General features: G+C 26.4%; 4 protein-coding genes and 1 long non-coding RNA gene across 8 annotated transcripts in view; 4 read left to right on the top strand and 1 right to left on the bottom strand.

Annotated features, from left to right (window-relative positions):
* The window catches only part of LOC126898697 (dedicator of cytokinesis protein 9), a 28,123-nt gene extending 18,269 nt beyond the window's left edge, over positions 1-9,854 (top strand). For all 4 annotated transcript variants that reach the window (XM_050672984.1, XM_050672983.1, XM_050672986.1 and 1 more), the window contains 18 exons: positions 588-675; positions 743-931; positions 1,037-1,222; positions 2,676-2,873; positions 3,301-3,819; positions 5,115-5,254; positions 5,323-5,408; positions 5,476-5,863; positions 5,922-6,184; positions 6,246-6,524; positions 6,588-6,872; positions 7,313-7,521; positions 7,605-8,021; positions 8,097-8,243; positions 8,611-8,836; positions 8,900-9,072; positions 9,208-9,326; positions 9,400-9,854. In XM_050672984.1, coding sequence (XP_050528941.1) covers positions 588-675; positions 743-931; positions 1,037-1,222; positions 2,676-2,873; positions 3,301-3,819; positions 5,115-5,254; positions 5,323-5,408; positions 5,476-5,863; positions 5,922-6,184; positions 6,246-6,524; positions 6,588-6,872; positions 7,313-7,521; positions 7,605-8,021; positions 8,097-8,243; positions 8,611-8,836; positions 8,900-9,072; positions 9,208-9,326; positions 9,400-9,643 — 4,156 coding nt within the window. In that variant the 3' untranslated portion in view covers positions 9,644-9,854. The remainder of the gene's footprint in view (positions 1-587; positions 676-742; positions 932-1,036; positions 1,223-2,675; positions 2,874-3,300; positions 3,820-5,114; positions 5,255-5,322; positions 5,409-5,475; positions 5,864-5,921; positions 6,185-6,245; positions 6,525-6,587; positions 6,873-7,312; positions 7,522-7,604; positions 8,022-8,096; positions 8,244-8,610; positions 8,837-8,899; positions 9,073-9,207; positions 9,327-9,399) is intronic.
* Positions 9,855-12,272: 2,418 nt separating this feature from the next.
* LOC126898723 (THO complex subunit 3) lies at positions 12,273-16,503 on the top strand. The gene is made up of 6 exons (XM_050673025.1): positions 12,273-12,562; positions 15,167-15,323; positions 15,392-15,596; positions 15,665-15,826; positions 15,884-15,992; positions 16,047-16,503. The coding sequence occupies exons 1-6, from the start codon at positions 12,368-12,370 to the stop codon at positions 16,194-16,196; spliced, it is 978 nt and encodes a 325-aa protein (XP_050528982.1). The 5' UTR covers positions 12,273-12,367; the 3' UTR covers positions 16,197-16,503.
* LOC126898719 (sorting and assembly machinery component 50 homolog B-like) lies at positions 12,562-14,013 on the top strand. The gene has a single exon (XM_050673020.1). It carries the CDS (start codon positions 12,631-12,633, stop codon positions 13,936-13,938), a length of 1,308 nt encoding a protein of 435 aa, XP_050528977.1. The 5' UTR covers positions 12,562-12,630; the 3' UTR covers positions 13,939-14,013.
* Positions 16,504-17,320: 817 nt separating the features above from the next.
* On the bottom strand, positions 17,321-18,544 carry LOC126898742 (uncharacterized). Its single transcript, XR_007702372.1, has 2 exons — positions 18,458-18,544; positions 17,321-17,849 (listed from the first exon to the last, which is right to left on the bottom strand). It is a non-coding gene; the product is annotated as an uncharacterized LOC126898742 (long non-coding RNA).
* A 318-nt stretch (positions 18,545-18,862) lies between these two features.
* Positions 18,863-25,996, top strand: LOC126898084 (uncharacterized). Its single transcript, XM_050672031.1, has 7 exons — positions 18,863-19,022; positions 19,473-19,615; positions 19,702-19,910; positions 20,806-20,959; positions 22,974-23,141; positions 24,438-24,646; positions 25,123-25,996. Exons 2-7 carry the CDS (start codon positions 19,532-19,534, stop codon positions 25,286-25,288), a joined length of 990 nt encoding a protein of 329 aa, XP_050527988.1. The 5' UTR covers positions 18,863-19,022; positions 19,473-19,531; the 3' UTR covers positions 25,289-25,996.
* Positions 25,997-26,330: the final 334 nt, after the last annotated feature.

Here is a 26,330-nt window from a genome sequence, read left to right as displayed (position 1 = left end):
TTTTTTTTATAAGATTTAATTAATTTTTGTGTTAAATTATTATATTATATTTGACTTTGTGTTTGATACATTTCGTAAATAAAATAACTATTTAAAAATCTGGACTTAGCGCAAATATTTTATATTCACGGTGATCTCGAAATTGTGTGTGTGTGTGCGGCTAGAGTCTAGGTTGGACTGCTGGTCCTTTAGTCAATCTTAATAATTAGTGTACGAGCTGGCTAGTGTTTGGGCTTAACCGTCCTTTAGTGGGTATAGTAAAAAGGTAGTTGTGCTGGTGGCTGACAAGGAGCCACCCTTCAGTCTGCTACTTTTGAGCTAGACTGTGCTGATGGGTCTAAAATCTACCCCTTTAGTAGTCCACTAATTAGAGAGATTGGGGCTGATCAGTTTATCCAACGGGAGGACTCGAGAAGAGCTCGGACGACGAACTCGTCGTCTATATATATACACATAAAACTTTAATAAACCTTTGTGTCTACGTTGGGGCACTACCGACGTACGACAGTATTTTTACTAGTATTATAAATTTAAAGATATTATAAAAGTGTAGTATCTTACATTGAAATTAGTATTCATTTTTGTAGACTTAATATTGACATGAAGGCTTTACCTGTTGCTATTAATTTACCAGCAGGATATTTATCCGTACAACCCTTAGGACTTGGACAAGGGGTAAGATTATAATTTTTTTTTTTAAATATAAATATATGACTGTTAAATTTAATCTTTTTTATTATAGTATTGTGGTCCAGAAATTAATTGGATTGATGGACAAAAGTTATTATTTTCATTCAAGTTCCATTTGTTATCCAGTGTTTATTCATCAGATATTCATATGCAAAATTTGTTCTTACATTCAGAAAGATTGGAAAATAGTAAAACTACAAGCATTATACCTCCAGAAACAGAGACTTGTAAAATTTTGAAGGTAAAAATTAAAAAAACAACTTTTTTTTAAAATTTTGATATGTTTTCAATAATATAATAATAAAAACATAAAATATAATATAATTTTCATATATTTAAATAATAGGCATCACATGCAATCCATTTAACAACTGTTATAAATTTCTTGCCAACGTTACTCAACCAACTATTCAACTTATTGTCACTTACAACAAGCAATGATATTGCTATTAATATTATACGTTTATTAGTACATTTAGTAGATTCTATTCAAGAATCAGGTCGTTGTGAAGCCTTAAATATTTACATAAAGGTAATAGACAGTACTTAATAAATATTACATTATTATTTAACGTATATATAAATTTTTAGCTTCGCAATATAGATAAAATAAGTCTGTCTCATTTTTGATATCATAAAATAATAAAAAAGATTTGAAAATTTTGTCTTCATATAATATATGTTGTACAAATATATGTTGATAAATTAATTTCAGTTTAGATAGTAGGCTACTTTTATTTATTATTATTTTTTTAAATAAATAATTTAAAAATAAATACCATACTATAATTTATGCTATAAAAAATAATAAATTTTATAAAACATTTAATTTCAAATTTTTTTTTATTTTTATTTTTTCATAAACAATCGATACATTTTTTTTTATAATATAGGGGTAAATATATGACATGTAAACTTAATAAGAAGTCACCCATTAACAACAATTAAAATTAAAAAAAAATTTTTTTTGAAAATAAAATATTCTATACTTTTGATTTGAAAAAAAATTTTTGTTATGTTTTCCGAGAAATTTCCAAAAAATAAGTTGAAAAATTCTAATTTTTGTGCGCATTTTTCAAGCTTTAAATCTAGGTTTGAATCATAAAACATGTCTTAAGGTAAACATTTTTTTTTTTTTCAAAATAAATAAAGTATATTGTATAAACTTTAATTTAAGATATATATTTATAGATATAAGAGTTTTCAAAAGTTACTATTTTGAATGTCCCCTGTGTGCAGGTATCGGGTAGATTTTCAAAAAATATATACTTAATGAAAGGAATATATCTAAGTTTATGAAATAATAAAAAATTGTTTTGATTTATTTGTTTTAAATATAATTTTTTTAAAACATCAAAATTTACTGACTTTGAAATTATACTTTTTATGTGGATTTTGTCTATTTACAGGAAATGAGGTAATTTTCTTTACATATTTTTGTAAATAATTGGTCTTGTTTGAGCTGAGAAAAAGTGGAAACAGCCATAAAACAACATAATAAAATTAATTATCTTAACAATTTCACATCAAAGCTAAAAATTCATTGAAAACATACTATTTATTCTTGCAGAACAAAGACAAAACATTATCAAATTTATTTAGTAATTTTTTATTACAATGAAAAATATGTTTTAATCTAATTATTTTTGACTAAATAATGTATATATATATATATATTTATAATCTTCAAACAATTATAAAACTTATTATATAAATTAATCTCATCTTGTAGACACTGGATACTGTTTATGAGGCATAAAAATTTAGAATAGTCCAATATATTTGTTTAGTTATTGAAGAACTATATATCATAAATATTACAATCTCTCCCAAAATTGTCAAGAAGTGTGTGATACATGTTTAGCTAAGATATAAATTGATTGTTAATTAGTTATTTAGTTATTTATTTATTAATTTATTATCATAATTGTTTATTGAAATTAAAATTTATGTAATCTGTTTTATCTATTTTGTTATAAATTTAGTATGTTTTTACTACACCTACCTCGAATGTGCCCAATAAAACTGTCCATGATCAACTTCTTATTCACCTACCTGGCCTGTTAAATCCAGATAATACAGATTTTTTACTTATTAATAAGTTTCTAGTTAATTCAAATTTCTTCTTGCAAATTGTTATCAAGAGTATGGCTCAATACTTGCTAGCCTCAACTAGAATAAAGGTAACTCATTGATATTATTTCTAAGGTAAAATTTCTTAAATAAGATAAAATACCATAATATTCTAAGAAATAATTTTTTATATCTATTTTAATATTTAATCATATCAAACAAATTTTTCTGGTTTTTTCTTTTTTTTTAATAAAGTTTTGTTCTAATATGAAACAATATGCCTCAAAAATTAATTTTATTAAATAATCCAAAAACTTTTCAAAGGTTTCTTGATAATAAACTTGAGACGGTGGGGTAAAACACTGACTTCATAATAATTTAGTCAATTTACCACCTTACTCTAAACTATCTTTCAATACGATTAATACTAAACTTGGATCAGGTAATTTTTACTATCTTAAAATTAAAAAGATAGTATTGTAAATATTTAACAAAGTAAATTTATGAAGTTAATTCAAATTATACTCATGTTAATAGATGAGACGCAATGAACGGTTTTCAGCAGAATACCATGATCGAGTTCAACACATGATTATTAATGTACTTTTGCCATATGTCATGAACAAACACAAAGAGATGAGCTCTCAAGTTTCTAAGTTAAATTTAGCCTCAGCTCATTTTTTAAAAAAATGTTTGACTTTTATGGATCGAGGATTTGTCTTAAAATTGATTAACTTATATGTGAGCAGTCTATCTACATGTGATTCAACTTTTGTGATAAATGCTAAACTACTTTTTATGAGAGTAATTCTATCTCATGAACATTATGTGTCTTTTAATTTACCTGTTCAAAATGGTCAAACACCTCAAGGTTGGTCACCAAACGCTCAGTTTTTCATGTCTGAAGAGTATTGTCGGCATCACTTTCTTACAGCAATTTTACTACGAGAAATAGTTAGTTCATTTAGTTCACCGCATGAATATAGACATTCAGCTATAACATGCTTACGTGATTTATTGGCCAAACATGAGCTTGATGATCGTTATCAATCAAAAGTAAGTTAATTATTATGATTTGTATTACTTAGCTTTATTATAACTCTTGTTATTATTTTTTAATTCAAATTTTATCACTTAGCAAAATGTAGAATTGAAAGTTTTATGTTCATACAATACAATTATTTATTTAATATTAAACCTTATTTAAAATGTTACATGTCTTAATGTTTGGCTCTAATTTATCTATTACTTTAGTTTTGTTGAAAAACTCAAGTTTTTGAGCTTCACAGCAGAGCTCATTACTGTAATAAGGCTGTACACTCTGTGATGCGCCAGGTGCTCTAGAGGATCCCAATAGTCACTTTACCTTTCGGCTAACTACTTTGTAACAAATTAGCAATCCTGTCACTTGGTAAGGCTGGGTTAAGGGGTCCTATTCACTGTTAGCAAGCAGGTATGCCCAGGCCTACCGGTCTCAACTAACCAAAGTCATGATCGACTAAGAACAGTGGTACGTGTTGCCACCTTCACAGAATTAACTAGGGTCTAGGGGGTTGTTAAGCCTTTGATCTTTACGAATTCCACTGCGGGAGTCCACATACCATAAATATTGATTCTTTACGAACCATCTTAATTAGTTGCCTTTGACTTAATTCTCTTATGACCTTCTCTAGTTCTATGTTAAATGGTGTCGGATATAAGGCATCATCCTGTCAAAATACTAAGTTAATATAAGACTCCAATGATAATTCTTTAAAACTACATGCATTGCACAGTTTAACCATATCAACATATTTCTTTGGTATACTAAAGTTAATCATAGCTTTCTTTCTATCTTTAAGTTACATCGGTACTTTCCAATGATCTCATCAGCAAAGGGAGCCAATCTCTTCATTAGGATTAATGAAAGGATACTCTCATCTTTATGAATCCTACTCCATTTTCAAACTTTCCGTTCCTATAACACTAGAAAATAGTTTCATCATTCTTTTTTATGTTGCTTTCTCGGGACCATCTTATCACTTGTAGAGCTAATAAAGTAACATTGTATTTTTAAATAGTGTCTAACATACAGTGCAATATACCCTTTTTATTAAAGTTCTGATACTACAAGTACCATCTTCCGATTCCAGTTGTTGTCCAATTCTCTTCCTTATCCAAGGCTTCTTTTGTAGTTTCTTGTGTATTTTATGTTGTTGGGTTATTAGCCCTACAATCAGCTTTCCTTTCCTATAAAGGAAAGAAGCTCGAGGTCATGGGTTCTCCACACCCATAATACTTAAAGTGTTTACCCTGAAAGATATATAATTTAATTATTATAAACTTTTATACCATATTTTTTCATATTTTAGGGTCAAATGGCAAGAATTGCATCATTATATCTGCCCTGGCTTGGAATTGTTCTAGAAAATGTTAGTCGTTTAGATTACCGTAAAAAAATTACAACACAAAAAAAACTTATGTCTCGACATTCTAATTTGCCTTTAACTAGGTAAACAACATTTAATAAACATATTGTATAAAATTGACTCAAATAAAACATAAAATATTTTATCTTAGGCCCAGTACTTTAACTTCTGATTCTAATTCACGAATGTCAATCAATTTAAGAGATTCTACTTATTTTGCAGCAATTGCAAGCCACTGTAAGAATAATTATACCATGCTTAATTTCCAAGTACAACTTATCTATGTATTATAATTATTATTTAGTGACACCATCAAAAAAATTATTATATAACCAAGATCAACCACAACCTGATGAGAGTAAAACTGAGTCTACACTAAGTATCAGCTCTAATTCATCATCGCTTGATCAAACTACCTTTTCAGTATTCTCTCACGATACAGCAATAAGAAAAAGCTCAAATTTATCGGATACTTTCTATAATGGAGGTAATAACCAACATTCCAGATCTGTCAGTGGTACACAGACATTTCATCTAACAATGGATGCAGTTAGTAAATTTGAAGCAGCTGAAGTCAAAGATGTGATTCTTTGTTTTTTGTTTGTTTTGAAATACTTGTCTAAGGATCAATTGGTTTCTTGGTGGCGTTATTGTTCAGAACAGGATACAGTAGCGTTCTTCAAAATAATTGAGTCAGTTGTCTATTGTTGTTTTTTTCAAGATTCTTATTTATATTTGGTTAATTTTTAGATTGAGCTTACAAGAATTTCAATATTTAGGTCGTGATCAACTTACCGCTATAGCTACAGCTGCAGTTAACTCTCACACTACTGATAATAATCAACCTATTTTGGGATCAACAACTAAAAAGGCTATGACTTTACCTGCGCGTATGCAGCCACCTTCTGATTTTCACATAGAAAAATTACTACATCAACATCAAACATCACCAACTCAAACTACACTCATAGGTAGCAGTGGAACTGGCAGTATAGGTCGTGTTGAAAAAAAAGGTATTAAACAAAATTATTAGTAAAATGTTGCTTAATAATTATTTCATTTTTATTGTAATAGATAATAGTTATACAAGTGAAGATAATTTAGCTATTCAGGCTCAATCTGAGGCAAATCTCGCAGCAGAAGTTGCACTAATATCATTAGATGCTCTTTCGTCTTACTGCATGCACTTTAAAGATACTTTAATGACCCATAGTGGCGATAATACTGTTATGGAAAGTGTTTTTTCTGTACATCTTGCTTTCCTAAGTATTCCTCAATCAACCTCTGTCAGTGTACATGTATTTGCTGTACTTCGATCATTTATCAATAATTATTCTTGTATCTTGTTTAAAGGTATATTAAAACTTAACTATTTCCTATATTGTATGAATTTATAAAATTTGATTTTTGGCAAAGGTACTGCTCAATTAGTTGGAAAGCTTTGTTCACAACTTTTAAGTGGTTGCAATAGCCGTTCAACTGTAGTACGTCAAGAATCATGTGCTGCATTATATTTATTAATGCGTAGTAATTTTGAGCTCACATCCTCCAACATAACACGTGTTCATTTGCAAACAGTAATATCAGTTTCTCAATTATTGGGTGATATGAACATTGAAGGCCTCAACAATACACGTTTTCAAGAAAGCCTTTCGTTGATAAATAGCTTTGCCAACAGTGATAAAGCAATGAAAAATACTGGTATGTAGAAGTTGAATCTAAATTTTTTATTGACTTATGGACTAAAATAATTTTGGTATATTTTTTGTGATATTAATTAGTGAAATTTTTGATAGTAAATTTTTTAAATTTATTTAACAATAATTATGAAATAATTGAATTATTAAACAATTCATAATATAATGAGTGATAATTATCTTTTCAAACTGTCTTATTAATAAAATTATTTTTTATTTTTAAATATTTTTTTCTTTTTGAAATATATATTGTGTTGTTTATACATTTTTAATGCCCATTTTTCTATTAATATGTTTAATAAGTAAATATATTTATCTTGGCATGTACCGAGATTCAATTCCATTACATAAGTCTATGGCACACAGGAGACTTAAAAATGGACATCAAATAAAAATACATATATGATAAGGAAAAACAAAATTTATATTCAAAATTCTTTTAAGGTTTTCCTGTTCAAGTAAAAGATTTGACAAGACGTGTTAGAACTGTTCTAATGGCTACAGCTCGAATGAAAGATTTACACCATGACCCTGAAATGCTTGCTGATCTTCAGCACAGCTTAGCTAACTCATATGCTTCTACTCCAGAATTGCGTCTGACTTGGCTACAGACAATGGCTCGAAATCATGAAGAAAATGGAGATTTTTCTGAAGTTAGTCTATTAATTTTATTTTTAACATAACAAATATTATGTTCTAAATCAATGGTAATTTTTATATATATTATAATATATAGGCTGCCTGTTGTCAACTTCATATAGCAGCTCTAATTGCCCAATATAGAAAGTTAAAATGTGTTCAAGATTGGGGAGCGGAAGCGTTTTCAAAAATATCTCTAAACATTGCTTGTGATGAAATAGGTTTGCAATTAGACTCTGGTGGTAGTGCTGGGTCTGATGATACACTTTATGGAGAAAAATCTTTGTTAGATCGGTTGGAAGCATGTGTTCCCAGTTTACGACGAGCTGAGTTATTTGAGTGTTTTGGAGAATTATACAAGCTCATAATTCCTATTTATGAAAAACAAAGAGATTACCGTGCTTTAGCTGATTGTTACAGAACTGTTAGTCATGCTTATGACGCTGCAGTGATAGCTCGACAATCTGGACGTAGAATGCTAGGGCGTTACTATAGAGTTACTTTATTTGGCCAAGTAAAATAAAATGTCTATATTTTAATGATAGTTTTGTAAAATATATATATATTTTTGTCAAAATTATTTATACAGGCATACTTTGGTGATCAACATGGTGTGGAATATGTTTACAAAGAACCTAAGCTTACTCCTTTATCAGATGTATCTGAACGATTATTATGTCAATATGGTAATAAATTTGGACGTGAAAATGTTAAAATAATAATGGATTCTAGTATGGTAAATGCATGAGAATATTAAAAAAAATTTTAACAACTGTCTTTTACAACTAAACTATTAGCTTATATATTTATTTTATTCCTCGAATTTTGTAATAATGGGAAAATGGAAATGTTTAGAGTGTAATTTTGATTTATTTTAATATAAAAAAAAAGAAGTTCATTAAATAAAAATAACTTACTCGAAAGATAGAAATGTAGATACAATTAATCTATTATTAAATTATATATCATAGCATCAGTGCAATTCAAATTATTACATTACTACTTTCAAATATATCTTATATGTATTTGAAGACTGACTATTTATTTTTATTTTTTTCTTGGATTTGAAAATAATTTATTTTGTTAATTTGACAAAATTTTAGATTTCTGCTTCAGAGTTGGATACCAAATTTGCTTACATACAAATTACTCATGTTGTACCTTATAGTGGGGAAGATGTACTACTTGTAGAAAATGAGTTTGTTTCAGAATTTGAACGCAATCATAATATTGATAGTTTTGTATTTGAAACACCTTTTACGATAGGAAACAGTGGTCAATCACAAAGTGGTCCAAGAGATCAATGGAAACGTCAAACAGTTATAAAGAGTAAATTGAATAAAAACTTCCATTTATGTTTAGTAAAAACTAATATTTTATTTTTTTATTTAGCTGAATATACTTTTCCTTATATAAAGAAAAGATTAAGAGTTTGTAGCAGACGAGAGATAGAAAAAGGACCAATTCAAGTTGCTATTGATGAAATGAAACAACGCATTTATGAATTAAGACAAGTTGTATCAACACAGCCAACTGATGTCAAAAAGCTACAGTTGAGACTTCAAGTATGTTTGATAAAAATTATAAATCTTATTTTTACAAGTTTTTGTACAATATATGTATGTCATATTTATTAGTTACATTTAATACAATCAATTCAAAAATTAAAAGAGAATTTTATAAAATAGTAAATATTTTAGGGTAGTGTCTGTGTTCAAGTAAATGCTGGGCCATTAGCTTATGCAAGAGCTTTTTTGGAACCACATGTAGTACATGATATGTGTCAAGACAAAGTTCGCGAGCTCAAAGAAATTTTTAGGTATATACAAAAAGTTTGACTATCAGTTGTGTATCGATAAATTAGTAATATTATGTATTTATATTATTATTAGAGAATTTATTCGAGTATGTTTTGACGCTTTGAAACTTAACCGAATAGTTGTTATGTCAGATCAGGCACAATACCAAGATGTGTTACAAGAAAATTTTTTAAAAATGTGTCGTGAATTATCAGATTGTGTAGAAGATGATACATTGTGGCAAGATGTAGTACAAACCTGTATGTCACCTGGAAGTGACAGCCGTACATTGTTTACAGCTATTAGTGGGGCCAGCCAAGATTCGTCTACTGCCTAATTTTACACTTATGCACTAAGTTTTGATAATTTAATTAAAAAGCCATACCATATTGTATGATTTTTTTTTTTATGTTTAATTTTTTTACTGTATTATGAAAAATTGTAGTGAAGGTGGCCTATATCTCGAGTACAATTATATTTTGTTAAATTATTATTTTTTATACATTATTAAAGTTAATTTAAACAATATAATAAAATTAACTTATTTATTAATCAACTTAGTCATTAAAATATTATTATTATTGGAATAAGGGACTGGTAAATTTAATTAGTGAGAAAGAGGTATGGGAGGCTGTGGCATCAATGAAAAAGAATAAAACAGTAGGACCAGTTGAAATGCCAGTAGAAGTATGGAAAATATTAGGTGGTGTTGGCATAGGTGGTTGAAGGAACTTTTAAATAAAATCTTATTAGAAGGGAAAATTCCAAATGAATGGAGGAATAGTATTATGGTGCCGATATTTAAAGGTAAAGGTAACATGCAGAAGTGTGGAAATTATAGAGGCATAAAGCTTATGAGTCATAGTATGAAAATTTGGGAAAAGGTAATAGATAAGAGAATAAGAAATGAGACATCGGTATCTAAAAATCAGTTTACCTGGTAAATCAACAATGGAGCCAGTATTTTATGTGAGGCAACTAATAGAAAAGTTTAGGGAAAAGAAGAAAAAGCTGTATAGTATTTATAGATTTGGAGTAAGCGTATGACAGAGTACCAAAAGAGGTTTTAAAGTTAGCATTAATGAGAAAAGGAGTCCCAAGAGAGTACATTAATATAATAGAAGATATGTATGATGGCACTTGTACCAGGGTAAAAAGTGTAGGAGTATCAGAAGATATAAGAGTTGGTAGGGTAAGGAGTGCACCAAAATTCTGCTTTAAGCCTTTCTATAGTGATGGATGAAATTACTAGAGAAATACAAGGAGAAGTACAGATATAGTGTTAATAGGAAAAAAATTAATTAAAGGCTAGAGGTGTGAAGATCAGCTCTTAAAGAAAAGGGTTTAAGAATAAGTAGAAGTAAGACAGAGTATATAGAGTACGAGTTTGATAAAGAAGAACACAAGGTGATTGAAATGAGAATATTAGTGACAATAGGCGAGGACGTAATTGGAGAGGTGGAAAGTTAAGTATTTAGGATCAGTTGTGGCAAATAGCGGTGGTATTGACGAGGATGTAAGGAGGTTGAACTGGAGAGAAGCGTCTGGTGTCTTATGCGATAAAAGAATTCCAATGAGGCTGAAAGGTCAATTCTACAAGACTGTAGCGAGACCAATTATGATGTATGGTTCAAAGTGTTGGGCAGTTGATAAGAAAGTAGAGCAGAAAATGAGTGTAGCAGAGATGAGAATGCTTAGATGGATGAGTGGAGTGACTAAAGAAGATAGGATAAGAAATGATCATATAAGAGGGAGTATAGGTGTAGCATCAATCGTGGATAAGATGAGAGTAAATAGACTTAGATGGTTTGGTCATGTTATGAAGTGAGAAGAATCGGAAGCTGTAAGAACAGTTATACAAATGAATGTTGAAGGAAGAAGAGATAGAGGAAGACCAAAAAAGAGATGGAGGGATGCTATTGAATGCGATATCAAGATAGCTGATGTGGGAGATAGTGTCAATTGGAAGTTTAGAATATGGGTGGCCGACCCCAAGTAGTTGGGATTCAGGCGAGGAAGAAGAAGAAGAGAAGTTAGAAATTAATTATTAGCCAAAAAATAAAGGTCATCATGAAAAATTTCAGTATGAATTTAAAGTTTACCTGTTCTAAATTTATTATATGTAGTAAAGGGTATTACTCAAGACCACTTTTTGATTTTTAGGACTCATAATGTGTAATAAATTCTAAATTTTTAAGTGCGTAATTAATAATCTGTTCATGCATTAAATTTCATAGAATAAAATTGAGTTTTACAAAAATGAAAAAACGTGGTGAAGTTTAATTATCAAAGTATACTGATTACCATACAATAGTTGGAAATTTTAATTCAGTGTAACGTTATTATGCACAATGAAGCAAAAAAAAGAGTTCACTAACAAATATGTATAAATTCATATTTGATCATTATGAAATTTGTAAAATATATTACCAAGAAATATAACACATCAACGAATTTATATATACACACATTTGTTTATACCGATTATCAAACACAAACGGATATAAGAATCGTAAAATAAACGCCATTTCGCATTTATCAAAAAAATAAAAAATTGTTCTATCATATATAATGTTTCTATCATTTCTTTAAATTTAATTTCCAGAGAATCATTATTTATGACAAACCTTAACTTAAATTATTATGAGTAATTCTACGTTTACATTAAAATTGCTCATAAATATTTGATGTTTATTGTAATGTCATTTATAGACTAAATATTTATTTTATTTTATGAACAGTATTTTAACATATAAAACAGTTATATTACTGTTATTAAGAGTTTTATACAAAAATAACATTTTTTTGAGAAAGTAACAGTTAACTTTAATTTTGAAAGTAACAATAACCGTTTGTAATAGTTATCAAGATTGATAACAAGTTTCCATCGCTAACTGTTTGATAATATCGGTGGCTAACCTGTTTCTTTAGTAATTGAAATGATAACGGCGCCTTGGTGAAAAATACATTCAGCATAGTGTGACTTATCTGTGGTTTGGTAGTCCGGTGTTATTTGTAATGGGTTTGTGTTGGTTTTATAAAAACTTCTTTACAAATTAACATGAGTTATTGGAAAAATTTTTCCGTTGATGCAAACGAACTGAAAGATTACTTTAAAACACATAAAGCGGTTAAAGAGTTTCAAGCTCATTCATCAAAAGTGCATTCAGTCGGCTGGAGCTGTGACGGAAAACGTTTAGCATCTTGTTCTTTTGATAAGTCTGTTGCTACGTTTACTGTTGACAAAGACCGATTGGTGAGACATTAAACCAAAATTTTTAGTTACTCTATTTTTTTTTAGTTGTAAGTATTTAGTGCTCTATCATGGATACAAATTTTGATGAAACTAAACCAATCAGAATTGATCGTTTAAAAGTTGTAGGTTTAAAAAGAACTAAAGATGATATTGTTATAAAAGCTACTAAATGCTTATTTAATTCTAAAACACTTGGCGATGCCATTTCTAATATTAATGAAGCCAAAGCAAACCTTGCTAGACTGAATTGTTTTAGTGAAATAAATGTTAAATTAGATGTGAATTCTATCAATGACCAAGAAAGTTTCTTAGTTCAATTTGATATAAAAGAAACAAACTGGATTCAAGCAACAATAAAGTTTGCATCTGATGTTTCTTATGAATTTAATAACAATCCAAAGATTTCTTCTAATTTTTCACTTACAAATTTATTCTGCCGTGGTGAAAAACTAGATATGTCTACAGACTTGTATTCTGCAAAAAAATTTTCTACTGGAAGTATTACATTTTCAAAACCATTGATTGCACCATTGAAACCTAATTTTCATGCATCAATTTTCAAGAATTATTTAAACAAAAGCAAATTTGGCTTTTTTCAAGATGAGGCAGGATTAAGTTCTGGGTTTAATCTAGAGTATAATTCTCTCAAATTAACATTAGGATGGGAAGGAGTTATGAGGACATTAGGACAATCAGTTAGTCCACCTTTTGGAATACGTGAACAACTTGGATTATCTTTGAAATCATCATTAAAAATGGTTTCAACATATGATACACGTAATAGTGAAATATTTCCTCTAAATGGCACATTGTTGCAGCACATAGTTGAAGTTGCAGGTCTTGGAGGCAATCATGAATTTATTAAAAATGAAGTTTTACTTCAAAAAAATATAAGAAGTTTTTTTGCCACCACTATTACAGGATCATTATCTTTTGGAGTTTTAGAATCAAATGGAAAATCTAACATTTTAGACAATTTTTACTTAGGTGGTCCTTTGACTTTCAGAGGATTTGATGATTATGGTATAGGTAAACAATATGATGGAAGTGTTACTGGAGGCACTATGTACTGGAGATTAAACACTCATTTTCATGTTCCTCTACCATTTTTATCAGAAAAAAATCAGTTATCACATTTTATAAGAATGCATGTATTCATGAACTCTGGTAATATTGGAAATCGACAAGGCACTCTGACTAATGATATAAAATCGTTATTGAGAAACATTCGTCTATCATTTGGCGCTGGTCTGGCATTTCATATGAATAATATGTTACGTTTTGAATTAAATTATTGTCTACCGGTTTACTATCAAAATGGAGATTCTATTATTTTAAATAGATGTCAGTGGGGTTTTGGTTTTTCTTATCAATAAAAACCATAAATTCTCTATTATTGTTATTAGATTGGTTTGTGTTATTATAGTTGTTGTGAGAACAAAGTAATACTTATGATTTAATTTTATAGAATGTATTTATACTAATAAATATTGTACTATTTAAAAATAATGTCTTAATAATTTTATTTTTTTATATAAAAAAAAGTTGTAAATTTGACATTCTGTAAACAAAAATTTAGTCTGATTAAATCAATTGTAGGAAATAAATTTATATAAATAACAATTAAATTTTAGTTTTAATTTATAATAATATATTGTTAAAACATAACAGAAAAATATTAGCATATTAATAAATTGAATTATTAAAAATTGTTTTGAAAAAATGCAATAGTTTTGCTTTGGATTTTGATAACAATTATTAGTAATGTGATATAAAAATAAATGGAATAAACTGTTATTAGCAAAATGTTGGGCTTCTACACTGTTTAAGTTTGATATATACGAGTAATAATAATTTAATTTATTTATAGAGGATTTGAGTGAATTATTTTAACCAATGTGTGGTATGTAATAAAAAAAAATGTAATTAATTATTATGAAAATGAATCTATTTTCATATTTTGTTAAAGATATTTTTTATAAGAATCTACCATCTCAGAAAGAACTATCATTTCTTTGATTCCCCATTATTTGTTTGATAACTATTATTCACAAAACATATCTTTTAGACATATTGAAAGAACCAAAATGTTTATTGTATAAATAATTTCATATATTCAAAGCTTATTTTTTCATGTTAGTTTTGTTGGAATGAAATGTTTTATTTCAATTTAAAATCATGAGATTTATTAGAATTTTATTTTTTTTTATGGTTTGATAAATTGAGATACAAATTTTTTTCCCCAAGTGCTAATTTTAGTTCAACTGTCAATGAATTATTGGTAATTTTATTCAGATTTATTTGTAAGTAATTTTTGGATTCATTCCAAAAATACAATATTCCGAAACAGTCATAAACTAGTTATGAACAAAAATTTTTGGGGAATTAAGGCAAATTTAATTATATTTATTTACACATATTTTACATTAAATAATTCATTTACTTTACTATTTAAAATAAATTATTTTATCAACTTATTTACTTCTATTAATTTAATTTCTATTTAAGGAAATTTTTTATAATAATCAACAAACATTTTACTTTGATACCTATCTCAAAAGTTAAATTGTTTAATTTTTTATAAGACTGCTTACTTATTTTTAGAACAAAGAATATACTTATAAAGGTCATGGTGGTAGTGTTGATCAGTTATGTTGGCATAAATCTAATCCAGACTTATTAAGTACAGCAAGTGGTGATAAATCAGTGAAAATTTGGGATGTTAGACATCAAAAATGTTCAAATACTATTCCTACAAAGGGTATAAATAATATTTATTTTAGATACTTATTAAAGGTCCTTTTTTATTTAATTTATGTTTTCATTTAGGAGAAAATATTAACATAACATGGTCACCTGATGGTAATACAATTGCTGTTGGCAATAAAGAAGATTTAATTACCTTTATTGATATGCGTACATTACATACGATTAATGAGCAACAGTTCAATTTTGAAGTTAATGAAATGTCATGGAATAATGAAAGCGATTTATTCTTTCTAACTAATGGTTTAGGTTATGTTTATGTGTTAAGGTAAAATTTTCTCTAATTAAATTTTAATATTATCTTATTAGATTTAATAAAATGTTATTTAATTATAGCTTTCCAGACTTAGTACAGCATCATATTGTTAAAGCCCATCCTGGAACTTGTATTTGTATTGAATTTGCTCCAAATGGCCAATATTTTGCGGTTGGTTCTGCAGATGCATCTGTATCATTATGGGATTTGGAAAATTTAGCATGTATTCAAACGTATAATAGGTATGTAAATAAAATAATAATATTTTGTTGTAAATTAATATATATTTTTGTTTATAGGTTGGATTGGCCAGTACGTGCAATTAGTTTTTCATATGATGGGAAAATGTTAGCTTCAGGTAGTGAAGATTTATACGTTGACATTGCTGATGTAACTACTGGGGAAAAAGTAATGTATAATATTACAGAAAAAAACAACTAATTATTAAATCATCATTTTTAGATAACTGATGTACCTATTGAAGCTGCAACATTCACAGTTGCATGGCATCCTAAACAATATTTACTAGCATTTGCATGTGATGACAAAGAGCAATTTGATAGAAAAAGAGACACTGGTAATTTAAAAGTGTTTGGTTTCAATTCCGAATAATTAGATAATTAAAATTTTATTATTAAATATGTTCATGTATTATTCTTATGTAATATTTTATACTACAAAAACAAATGATATATTCAGGTTGTTCAGTATGTAAGGAAACAGGTCACTTGTTATAAATAATAAGAACAATAGAAACCCATTTCCTTACTTACTGAACACCTTAAATATATACTATGATTAATTTTTTTATGTTCATTATTTGGTAATATTTAAAACTACATGACTTATATGCTTAAGATATTTTCTTAATAAAAAGAAACTGATATAAATTATAAATAAAAATTTGGTAATAAATTAATTTAAATCTTTATTCATTATTTGATGGAATATATTGAATTATTGCTATTTTAAAGTACTATATAAAAAAAAAAAACAATATATATGTCAAACTAAAAGGTACACTTAAAATACCAATCAAGTTCATTTTTATATAACTTGCAATGAAGCGAAGCTAAAAAATCACAAAAACAAACATTGTATAGTTGAGCTACAAAATAAATACTGGTAATTTAGTCATCATAAATATGCTAATAGTGTAAAATTAAATGTTTACAAAATCATTATCATAAACTCAGCAAACATCTTGTCCAATAGTATGTATAAACTTTTTAATTCATCAAATTACCGTACTAATGAAAATTATTAATAAATAAATGCAATTTTTTTTTATTCGCCTTTAAAGTGAATAAACTTAATTACTTTTTTCAAGTTCGTAAATAAGCTTACTAATTATTGAAGATTTCTTAGAAATTTCTCATTGTGCTTTGTTTTTGGCCAAAAGTTCACAAACGAACAATGAAGTGTGATCAGATGCATTATCTTTGTGCAAAAGCCATGAATTGTTTTGCTACAAATCTGGTCATTTTTTCTGATTGTTCAAACGGTGTTGAACTTGTAGGTTGTACTTCTTATTGACCATTATTTAAGAATTCATGATGCTCTATGCCATTAAAATTGAAGAACACAGTGAGCATAACCTCCACATTCGATCGCACTTGTCGAGCCTATTTCAGTCTTGGCGATCCAAAATGCATCCACTGGGACGATTGAACCTTAGTTACAACGTCTTATCCACAGTCTCATGTTTTGTCACCTGTTATAATACGTTTCAGTAATTCTGCATCGTCGTTGACTTCATCGCTGATGTTTTTGTTCAAAATTTAACAATTTTGAGATAAATTTTGCTGCTATGCGTTTCATACTCAAAACATTCGAAAAAATTTCATAGTACAAACCAATCGATATTCAAACATTATTAGATGTTGGACACAATCGACTTCTCTGATTGTGTTTCGCGGTCGTTCATAACGATTTCTTTCACTTTTTCATCGGTTGTTGATGTGCTGAGGTGTTTGTCATCCTCAACGTCTTTACAGCCATCTTGTAAATGCTTATACCACTCGTAAACCCTCGTTTTACTCATGGCAGACCACCATAGGCCTATGTTAACATTTCACACACTTTATTTCATTTTTTACTCAAAATTTAATACAAATCTTTCGATTCATTTTTTTTTCAATAAACGAAAATTGCTGAGCTCATAAAAACACGTATAACCTTAGCGGCTGCCAGTGAAAAATAAATCCATCTATCTACTTTTTTTTAATAATGAAAAAATTTTGTTGATAATCGGACTCACCAAACCTGCGAAATTAAAAAATTCCCGTTATTTTCTTAACACAACTCATATTTTAAATTAAAGGTTAAATAATATACATCATAAAAAAAATTGACTTCTAGATTTGTTTTCAATGTGTAAATAGGGGATAAAAAAACAGTATGATTTTAGTTTAAAAATTACAAAATTCAGAAAAATTAAATGAATTGATTTACACAAATTTTTAAAAGGGTTTTAAAAAACAAGTGCCAATTCTATTTGTCATGAGAAAAGGTTAGAAGGCCAACCCTTCACCTGCCCAATATTTTTTTTTGAAACTGTTAATGCACGATCTTTTTTAGGCGTTTTATGATTGTGATATTAATCACTATCGTATCATTAAAAAGTATAATCAAAAGATTTCAAGGTGTTCAGTTAGGTTCGAAAATCGAATCAAAATATATACTGAATTTTCCGAAGAATGATTTAAAAAATGTATTTTTTATTGAATGATAAAATTAATAATTCTATTACTACACTGGAATAGCGTTAAAATATAAAATAAGTAAAAAAAATAAGCACTTAAACTTCGTAATATGCAATATAAAAATTAATATTTAGCTTATTGGTTTGCTAAAACAAATTTACAGCTTACAATTGTATCTTCATAGATAAGGGATCGAAAGATTAAAGCCCCCCTCACAAGAAAAAAAAAATTAGTAAAATTATTTACATTGTCTTATAAAAATTATTTTTGGAAGAGGAAAAATTAAAATCAGGCCAAACAAACCACACACCTGAGTATCTTAGAAACTATCACAAAAAAATAAATAAATGCTAGAAGTTATAAGCACTGCTAATAATTAGTGAATGTTTTTAGTTATATAGATAGCTGAGTGACTTAAATAATTATAAATTAATATACAGAACCATATATAATTATTTGACATTTTTTAGAATTAAAATTAACTTGAGTCTTCTTTTAGCATAAGCACAGACTACATAACTATTTTCATAAAGCCTGTGGCACGAGTCTTTTACGTCAATCAGCTGATTGACATATTTAATATTGATAACGCTTTTACTGTGCGAATACATTTCGAATACTTGAGGAGAATGAGAATCTTAAAAATTAAAGATACTTAACACAATTTACTTCAAAAGTCATATTAATTACCACTAATTACATGTTTATTGCCTAACCGATCAACTACTGATAGGTATTTATAAAATCAGACTAAAGATAATATACTCGCAGTGTAAAAAAAACATTAATTATTCAGTCTATTAAAAACTTTAAACATATCCTAAATAACATTTTTAATGTATGAAGATAATTAGTATTTTTTGTTTAATATTTATCGTTAAATAGGTAAAAAAATCAATTAAAAAAAAAAAAAATGACTATTGTACTATGTCAGGATTTCTCTAAATATGGTATAAATACGATTAGAGGTAATGGGAATTTTTATTAACTTTTCAATTTTTTACAAAAGTAGATTTTGCATATCTTTTACGAAACACTTTATTATATAATAAACAATGCGTGAACACATTTTAATTGATTTTAAGCATTTATGATGAATTTTCTTATACTTTTACCCAAACATGACTGCTATTGAAATGTCATTCTGCAAAATTGTATTAAATGGTACTCTATTTATTTAAAGGTTGGTATAAAACACAATTTCAATATTTTAACATTTTTCTTCTATTTTGAAAAATAAATATGAACTCAAAAGTATTGGAATCGGTAAAAAAAATACTCAACTTTACAGTTAAACGTGGTGGATTTGATAGAGTTTTTGATAAAGTATGAATTTAAATTTAGTTTTCTATTTTTTTATTTTACTGGAAAATTAGTATAAAATTGTTTTTATGATGTAATTGAATAAATAGGTTAAAATAATATCAGCTGGTAATGGGAAGTGTATGGCAGAAATGGTTGTAGAAAAAGACCACACAAATGGATATGGTACACTTCATGGAGGTTTCACTGCATCTGCTGTTGATTTATTTTCAAGTTTAGCTGTATCAACTCATCCAAAAGTTGTTGAAGATATTGATTCAATTCCTAGAAGTGGTGTTTCAGTTGATTTACATATATCGTAAGAAAATATTATAATCTATTTAATCTGATTGAATTATAGAATTTTAAATTGAGTAAATGTTGATTTTGTTTTAATTTTACTAATATGATTATTAAAACTTCTATATATTACTATTATATTACCCCTGAATCAGTGTACTTTTGCATGGTGTGAGTAATACAGGAGTTATTAAATGTTCTTAAAGAGAATACTTCAATAATATATAAGGAATTACAAATACAGATAGCTAATTGGTATTTTATGATATCGCCATCATAGATATGGAGCTTTTATTGTAAATTATGACTATCGATAGATATTTTTTCTGTGTTGCCATTTATGCCTTACAACCACACTTTAAGCATATCTATTATAAAGTCATAATTGACAATAAATTTTGCAAATCTGCAAATAGTGATGTCATAATGAAACAATTAGCTACCTGTATTTGTAAATCCTCATATATTATACATATAAAATATACATTGTATATTATCTCAAAAATTTAAAACTATTAAGTGTCATTTCAAATAAATAAATAAAGTTGTATTAAATTTTAAATGCCATTTATAATTAAAAAAAAACTCAAATATATTATTAAATTTAAATAATGTGTTCCTTTTGAAAAAACAAAGTTGACATCTTTACAAAACATAAAAGATGAACATAAAAAATATTACATAGCTAATAATTCAAAAATAATATGTAATCAAAGGTATTAAAAAAATTTTTTTTAATTGTTATTCTGTAAATATTTGAGTGAGTTATAATGAAAAAAATCATTCTATATATGTATACATATTTTGCACCTCTCACAAGAAAATATTCTGGAACAGTTCCGTGTTCAATAAATACATTTTTTTTTTCTAATTTCAAACATTTTATTTATAATTAATTTATATTATTATTTTAGATATTTGGCATCTGCAAAAATTGGCGAAGAAATTGTCATAAATGCAGATACTATTAAGCTAGGGAAACATTTAGCATACCTCGAAGTAATTATGTCTAAAAAAGCTGACAATGTAATAATTGCAAAAGGATCACATACAAAATTTGTTAAAGAATAAATAATTTTGAAAAATTATTGTTGTTTAGAATAGCAATGTTGTTGATTTAATGTTTTTTTTTTTATTACATTATTATATTTAACATCAGTTGTAGTAAAGAAGATGGTAAATATACGTAGACCAGTGAAGTAGAGTGGTACTTAAGTATGTGTTCATTAACACGTAATGTTGTTTCAACTAAATTTATTCATAAAACTGTGGTGCAAGAAGTAATTAAACATAAATAACGTTTTTGTAGTATTAATATTGTATCCTAACTTGATCAATACAAATATTACAAAATTACAAATAAATGTAGTGTGATTTATTTAGAATATTATTCTCCATAATTAAAATTTGATTTATTTTTTGAACCGAAGTAAATATTAAGTTAATGTTGAAGTTCTTACCATTCTAAAGTTGAAATGGAGGTGAGTCGAGGGTGTTGCTATTTTTATTACTAGATGTTTCTTGGCCTCATTCTTCTCGCTCAGGGCTTAAATCAAAATTATTTATTTTTTTTTTACGTGACAGTTAAATCATTTACAATGTAATCGCGTTATACGTTTTAAATAATTAAAACGTTATGGATTTGTAATTTTTTCCGCAGTGCAGTATTTAAACAATATCAATTTAATACGTTGTATCCTAAAGGATACCTAAAGCGGTATCTTAATGCTATTTTATTTTGTTCAAAATTTTGCTATAAATGTTATTAATTATTATACCTTATTTGAAATTAACCTGTCAATTTTCGTATGTGAGAATTTCTTTATCATAGTTTTTATGTTGAATAACATTAACTTGCTTATAGAGTTATATTTTCTGCAAATTTATTGTATTGTAATTTATATTGTATATTATGAATTTTAACGAATCATCAAAATGTTTTCGTTTTCTGTTTAGTTTTGTTTTATTTCGTTTAAAGTTATATATTTGTTATTATTATACATTTTTCGTTAATCGTTACTCGTTTTATTTACGTTTTACGATTCCAATTGTTTTTGGTAGTTATAACATTATAATCATAACGTTTTAAAAAAGATTTCAAGCCCTGCTCCCGCCTAGATATAAAAATGATTAATAATTTCTGAAATACCAACCAAAAAGTTGTCAACGATCCACTTCTTTTCTTAATTAGATCGTTATCTAATAAATAAGCTAGTTAATTATTTTACAATTTGATTGAAAAAAATAAAATCGACACCCTTATAAAGGATAAACAAAAAATATATTGTAATGTAACAGATAAATGGAAATATGTATTTAATTAACAAAAGCCAAGAAAAAAAAACTTCTCAAGGCATTATTTTTTTAAGAGAGATTGAGTGGCTAGTGTTAAAATAATCGACTTGAGTATAAAAACACATTTACTAATAGACAAGGTATAATGATTTTTTATACATTTTCCATAGTAATATTTATAATGTTTTGAAACGCCATAAATGACCAAGAAATTTCAACGATTGGGGTACACGTCTCTTGTACCCCTCCCTAAATACGTCTCTGAATTTGAAACAGTTTAAAACTAAAACCTCGTCTCTTGTCCTTTTCCAACGTATAATCAAATGAAATTCTCTTACTTAACCAAATTTGATTAACCTTGTATGTATTTTAACTGTATGTTAAGTAGGACCAAAAATAATAATTTCTTATAAATTATATTATATATTTGGTCGCTTTCTTAGTAAATCTAAATCTAAATTTATTTGAATTGTTATTTTCTTTACCTTCCTTAGTTACTTTACTTTAGATTATTCTAGTTCCATAAAAATATTACCAAATGTTTATTTAAAACGTACGGTGTTGCATTTATTCTGTTATCCTATTTAAAAATTAGTTGGTACCCGCATCTCTTTAATATTGATAACACACATACATTAAATGACTAGGCTTTTCAAAATTATATCAATTGGTTGAAATGTGTCGTTATTGTTTTAATAATTATAAGATTAAAGATGTTCAATAATAATAATATGTATGTAATTACTTATTTTGACGTCATGCATTTTAAATTAGTATTAGCTAAAGAATTTTTATCAAGTATTTTTTTAAATCTAATATAGGTTTTTCCTTAATTATAATTGACAATTATTATTCTAGTATAATTATTATGAATTACTCAAATACATTTGAATCTGTGAAAAAATTATTTAACCAATTGGTCAAAAGTGATGGATATTACAAAAACTTTGATAAGGTAAAAAATATTGCAAAATATATTTCACAATAATGTAATATGAAAATATTACATATTTCTCATTATCCGCATAACAATGTTTCTGTTCTTTCTTTCTTAAAAATACATTCTTTGGCTGACCGTAAATACTTTTTTATTTTCTGGTAAATTGATTCTCCTGCTCTTGTATTCCTTGTTAATTTTTAAATTATTATTTATCATACTTGTAATTTAGTCTCTTTTTAAAATTCCTCACTCATTTAAAGATTTCCAACAAAAGTCCTCTCTTGTACATCTTATGCAAACTATAAATAGTGACCCCTTCTTATTTTAATATTATTTACATGTTTTATTGTTCAGCTTTACTAAAATTATTTACTGTGATGTATTTAACCTAACCTAATGCAATAATTGTAATAGGGCTTATTCTATTCAAATTATAAAATTAAATAATTAGAAAAAATTTGTACTAATTAATAACTAAAATAATATATTCTAGTTATAATACATATAAATTTAAGGAGTATAGGTGTTTTAAAAACGGATACATATAATAATGATACATAACAAAAATATTGGGCTATCTGTATGGGTTTTTCAAGTCAAATTAATTATTCAAGTTATGAATAATTATTTTCAGACATTTTTAAATGTTTTTAAAAAAAAATTTCAAATAAGTTTTTTTTTTAAATTAATTTACTGATGACTATTTTCAGTTGTGTTTTCAATCTATATAAAAAATTAGTGTGAGAACATGTAGAAGACCCAATGTTTATAGTAGGATATTATTGATATAAATTTGACTTATGTATAAATATATGTTTATATTTCAAGATTACTGAAATGTTTGTTTAATCATTGTGTGACATAATTAATTGTCTAATAAAAAGATTACTTAAAAGGTAACTTAAAAAATGTTTTTGAACTAAAAAAATTGATTTCTACAAAAAAAAAAACAAAAATTTTATTTTCATAAAATCTTTAAATTATTTGCATTTTTATGTATAAAACATTTTAAGGCTAAGGACCTTTTTATTTTAATCAAAAATTTATTTAAAAAAACTTTTAAAACCTTTTTTTGAAAAAACTGTTAAAAACCCAAATATGTTGGTCATATAATTTAGGTTTCAAATAAAAAAAAAGTCTCTTTTCAAGAAAATTTCAATCATGCAGTTAAAGTTTGTATTTTTTCTGCAGTATTTTTTTGAAAAAAAAAAAATTATTTAATTTTTGGTAATTGGCATTTTTAAATTTAAGCATCAGATTTTTTGTCTCAAATTATTACAATAATTTAAGCATAAATTTTCTATTGCATAGGTAAGATTAGTATCAGCTGGAAATGGCAAGTGTGTTGCAGAAATGGTTATACACAAACACCATAGTAATATTCATGGAACACTTCATGGTGGTTTTATTGCATCTGCTTTAGATTTTTTTTCGAGTTTGGCACTATTTACACATCCTAAAATTGCAGATACTATTAATTCAAAGCCTAAATTTTGTGTATCAGTTGACATCCACGTATCGTAAATATGAGATTTTTTATAAAAACTACTTTCACTTTCCAAAGAATATAAATAAAAATAATTTAATAAATGATATGATCTCAAAAAATCATATGCTAAAATATATTTTAATAATTAAAGTTAAATTTTTAGAATAATTATTTTCTTTACTAATGCAATTTGTTCCAATTATTTAAATTTTATTTTTAGATTATATAGTGAAAAAGATAAATTTTTTAAGATAAGTTATGAAAATTAATTAATAGTCATTATAAATTATGTTAGACAATATGTAGTATTTAGAATACTACATATTGTTTAATTAAAACAGTGTAGTTTGTAATATTCTTCTATTATATAAATTCAAATAATATGTTATTATTTATATTTATCACATTGAAGTCACTTCCATCTAAATTGATTTTGCTTTTCTTGGTTAGATTGTAGTGTAAAGTGTTTTAATTAGTAATAATATTGTCTAATTCATTCCTATTTAGATATATGGCGTCTGCAAAAATCGGAGATGAAATAGTTATTGAAGCACAAACAATAAAGTGTGGAAGAAATATAGCTTACCTTGAAGTAATTTTATCAAAAAAATGTGTTAATGAAGTAATAGCAAAAGGCTCTCATACACTATATATTATTCAATCTAAAATATGATTGAATACTTGTAATTTAACAAGCATATAAAGATTGTTATAAAAAAATGTTTATAATATTACCCTGTCAGTACAAGGTTGTATGTTAAAATGTATGATATTTTATATAATTAAACACAAGTATTCCCTATATAAATATACAAGTTACTCTTGTAAAAATCAACTTGTGCTTAAAATCAATTTGAAGATGTTTGTTTTGTAAAGTCTTTTTTGAGATATGCTCTCTTGCACTCATAGTGTGTTATAGTTGTTAAAATTTTATTTTACTTGTATTAATTTTATAAAAGAAAGTTTTTTTTACTATTTTTAAAAAGAAAAATTATGTTATATGTAATATTTGAGTTAAATAGTTTATTATTGTATACAATTGTTATGGTATTTTTATCAGTGGCAGTTATTAATTAAGTATTATATAAGTTCAGGATGTATGGTGAATAATTGAATAGATAAACAGTAAATGATTTACATGCGGTTTAAAAATAAATCACTGCTAATATTTCAAAATCTTTAAACGATAATAGTAAAAGTTGTATGTTAACTATTTTCATAGATGTTTGGCGGGGATGAGCTAGCCCTAAAAACGTAATTTCTTATTTTTAAATTGTAATGTAAACTCTTTTCTTTGTAATTTCGTTTTGGAAATAAAAAAAAAATTATGATGTTTTAAAATTTTAAGAATGCATAAGGTCAATTAAGAATAATTAGAGTTTAGTGTTACTACAAAATGGAAAATAAAATTTATATTATACAGATATAATGATTCTAGCTCTATTATCTTTATTACCTTATATTAAGTTTATGTTAAAAATTATGTTATTTTAATAATTTTGGAAAAGTTGACTTATTTCATTAATTGTTAATTGTTTAATTGTAAGAAATTTACCATTTTTTCAAGAAATTATTAAGATGATTATAAATTAAGGATAATTTTTAAAAAAAAATGTATTTTTTTAGCTAGGTCTTTTATTGTATTCTGAAGTTTCATATATACATAGGTATTTAATGTTGATTTGAATACTTAAACATATCTATATGATTGGTAC

The sequence above is a fragment of the Daktulosphaira vitifoliae genome, unplaced genomic scaffold (assembly GCF_025091365.1).
Source record: "Daktulosphaira vitifoliae isolate Bord-2020 unplaced genomic scaffold, ASM2509136v1 Scaffold_2, whole genome shotgun sequence".
Classification (NCBI taxonomy): Eukaryota; Metazoa; Arthropoda; class Insecta; order Hemiptera; family Phylloxeridae; genus Daktulosphaira; species Daktulosphaira vitifoliae.
This window is presented reverse-complemented; position numbering and strand designations above follow the sequence as displayed.

Excerpts from the sequence above, each read along its gene's own strand:
- LOC126898723 (XM_050673025.1), top strand. The coding sequence starts at position 12,368 with ATGAGTTATTGGAAAAATTTTTCCGTTGATGCAAACGAACTGAAAGAT. Across the intron at positions 15,324-15,391 it reads AAATACTATTCCTACAAAGG|GAGAAAATATTAACATAACA; the intron begins GTATAAATAATA and ends GTTTTCATTTAG. Across the intron at positions 15,993-16,046 it reads ATGTAACTACTGGGGAAAAA|ATAACTGATGTACCTATTGA; the intron begins GTAATGTATAAT and ends CATCATTTTTAG.
- LOC126898719 (XM_050673020.1), top strand. The coding sequence starts at position 12,631 with ATGGATACAAATTTTGATGAAACTAAACCAATCAGAATTGATCGTTTA.
- LOC126898084 (XM_050672031.1), top strand. The coding sequence starts at position 19,532 with ATGAACTCAAAAGTATTGGAATCGGTAAAAAAAATACTCAACTTTACA. Across the intron at positions 19,911-20,805 it reads TCAGTTGATTTACATATATC|ATATTTGGCATCTGCAAAAA; the intron begins GTAAGAAAATAT and ends TTATTATTTTAG. Across the intron at positions 24,647-25,122 it reads TCAGTTGACATCCACGTATC|ATATATGGCGTCTGCAAAAA; the intron begins GTAAATATGAGA and ends ATTCCTATTTAG.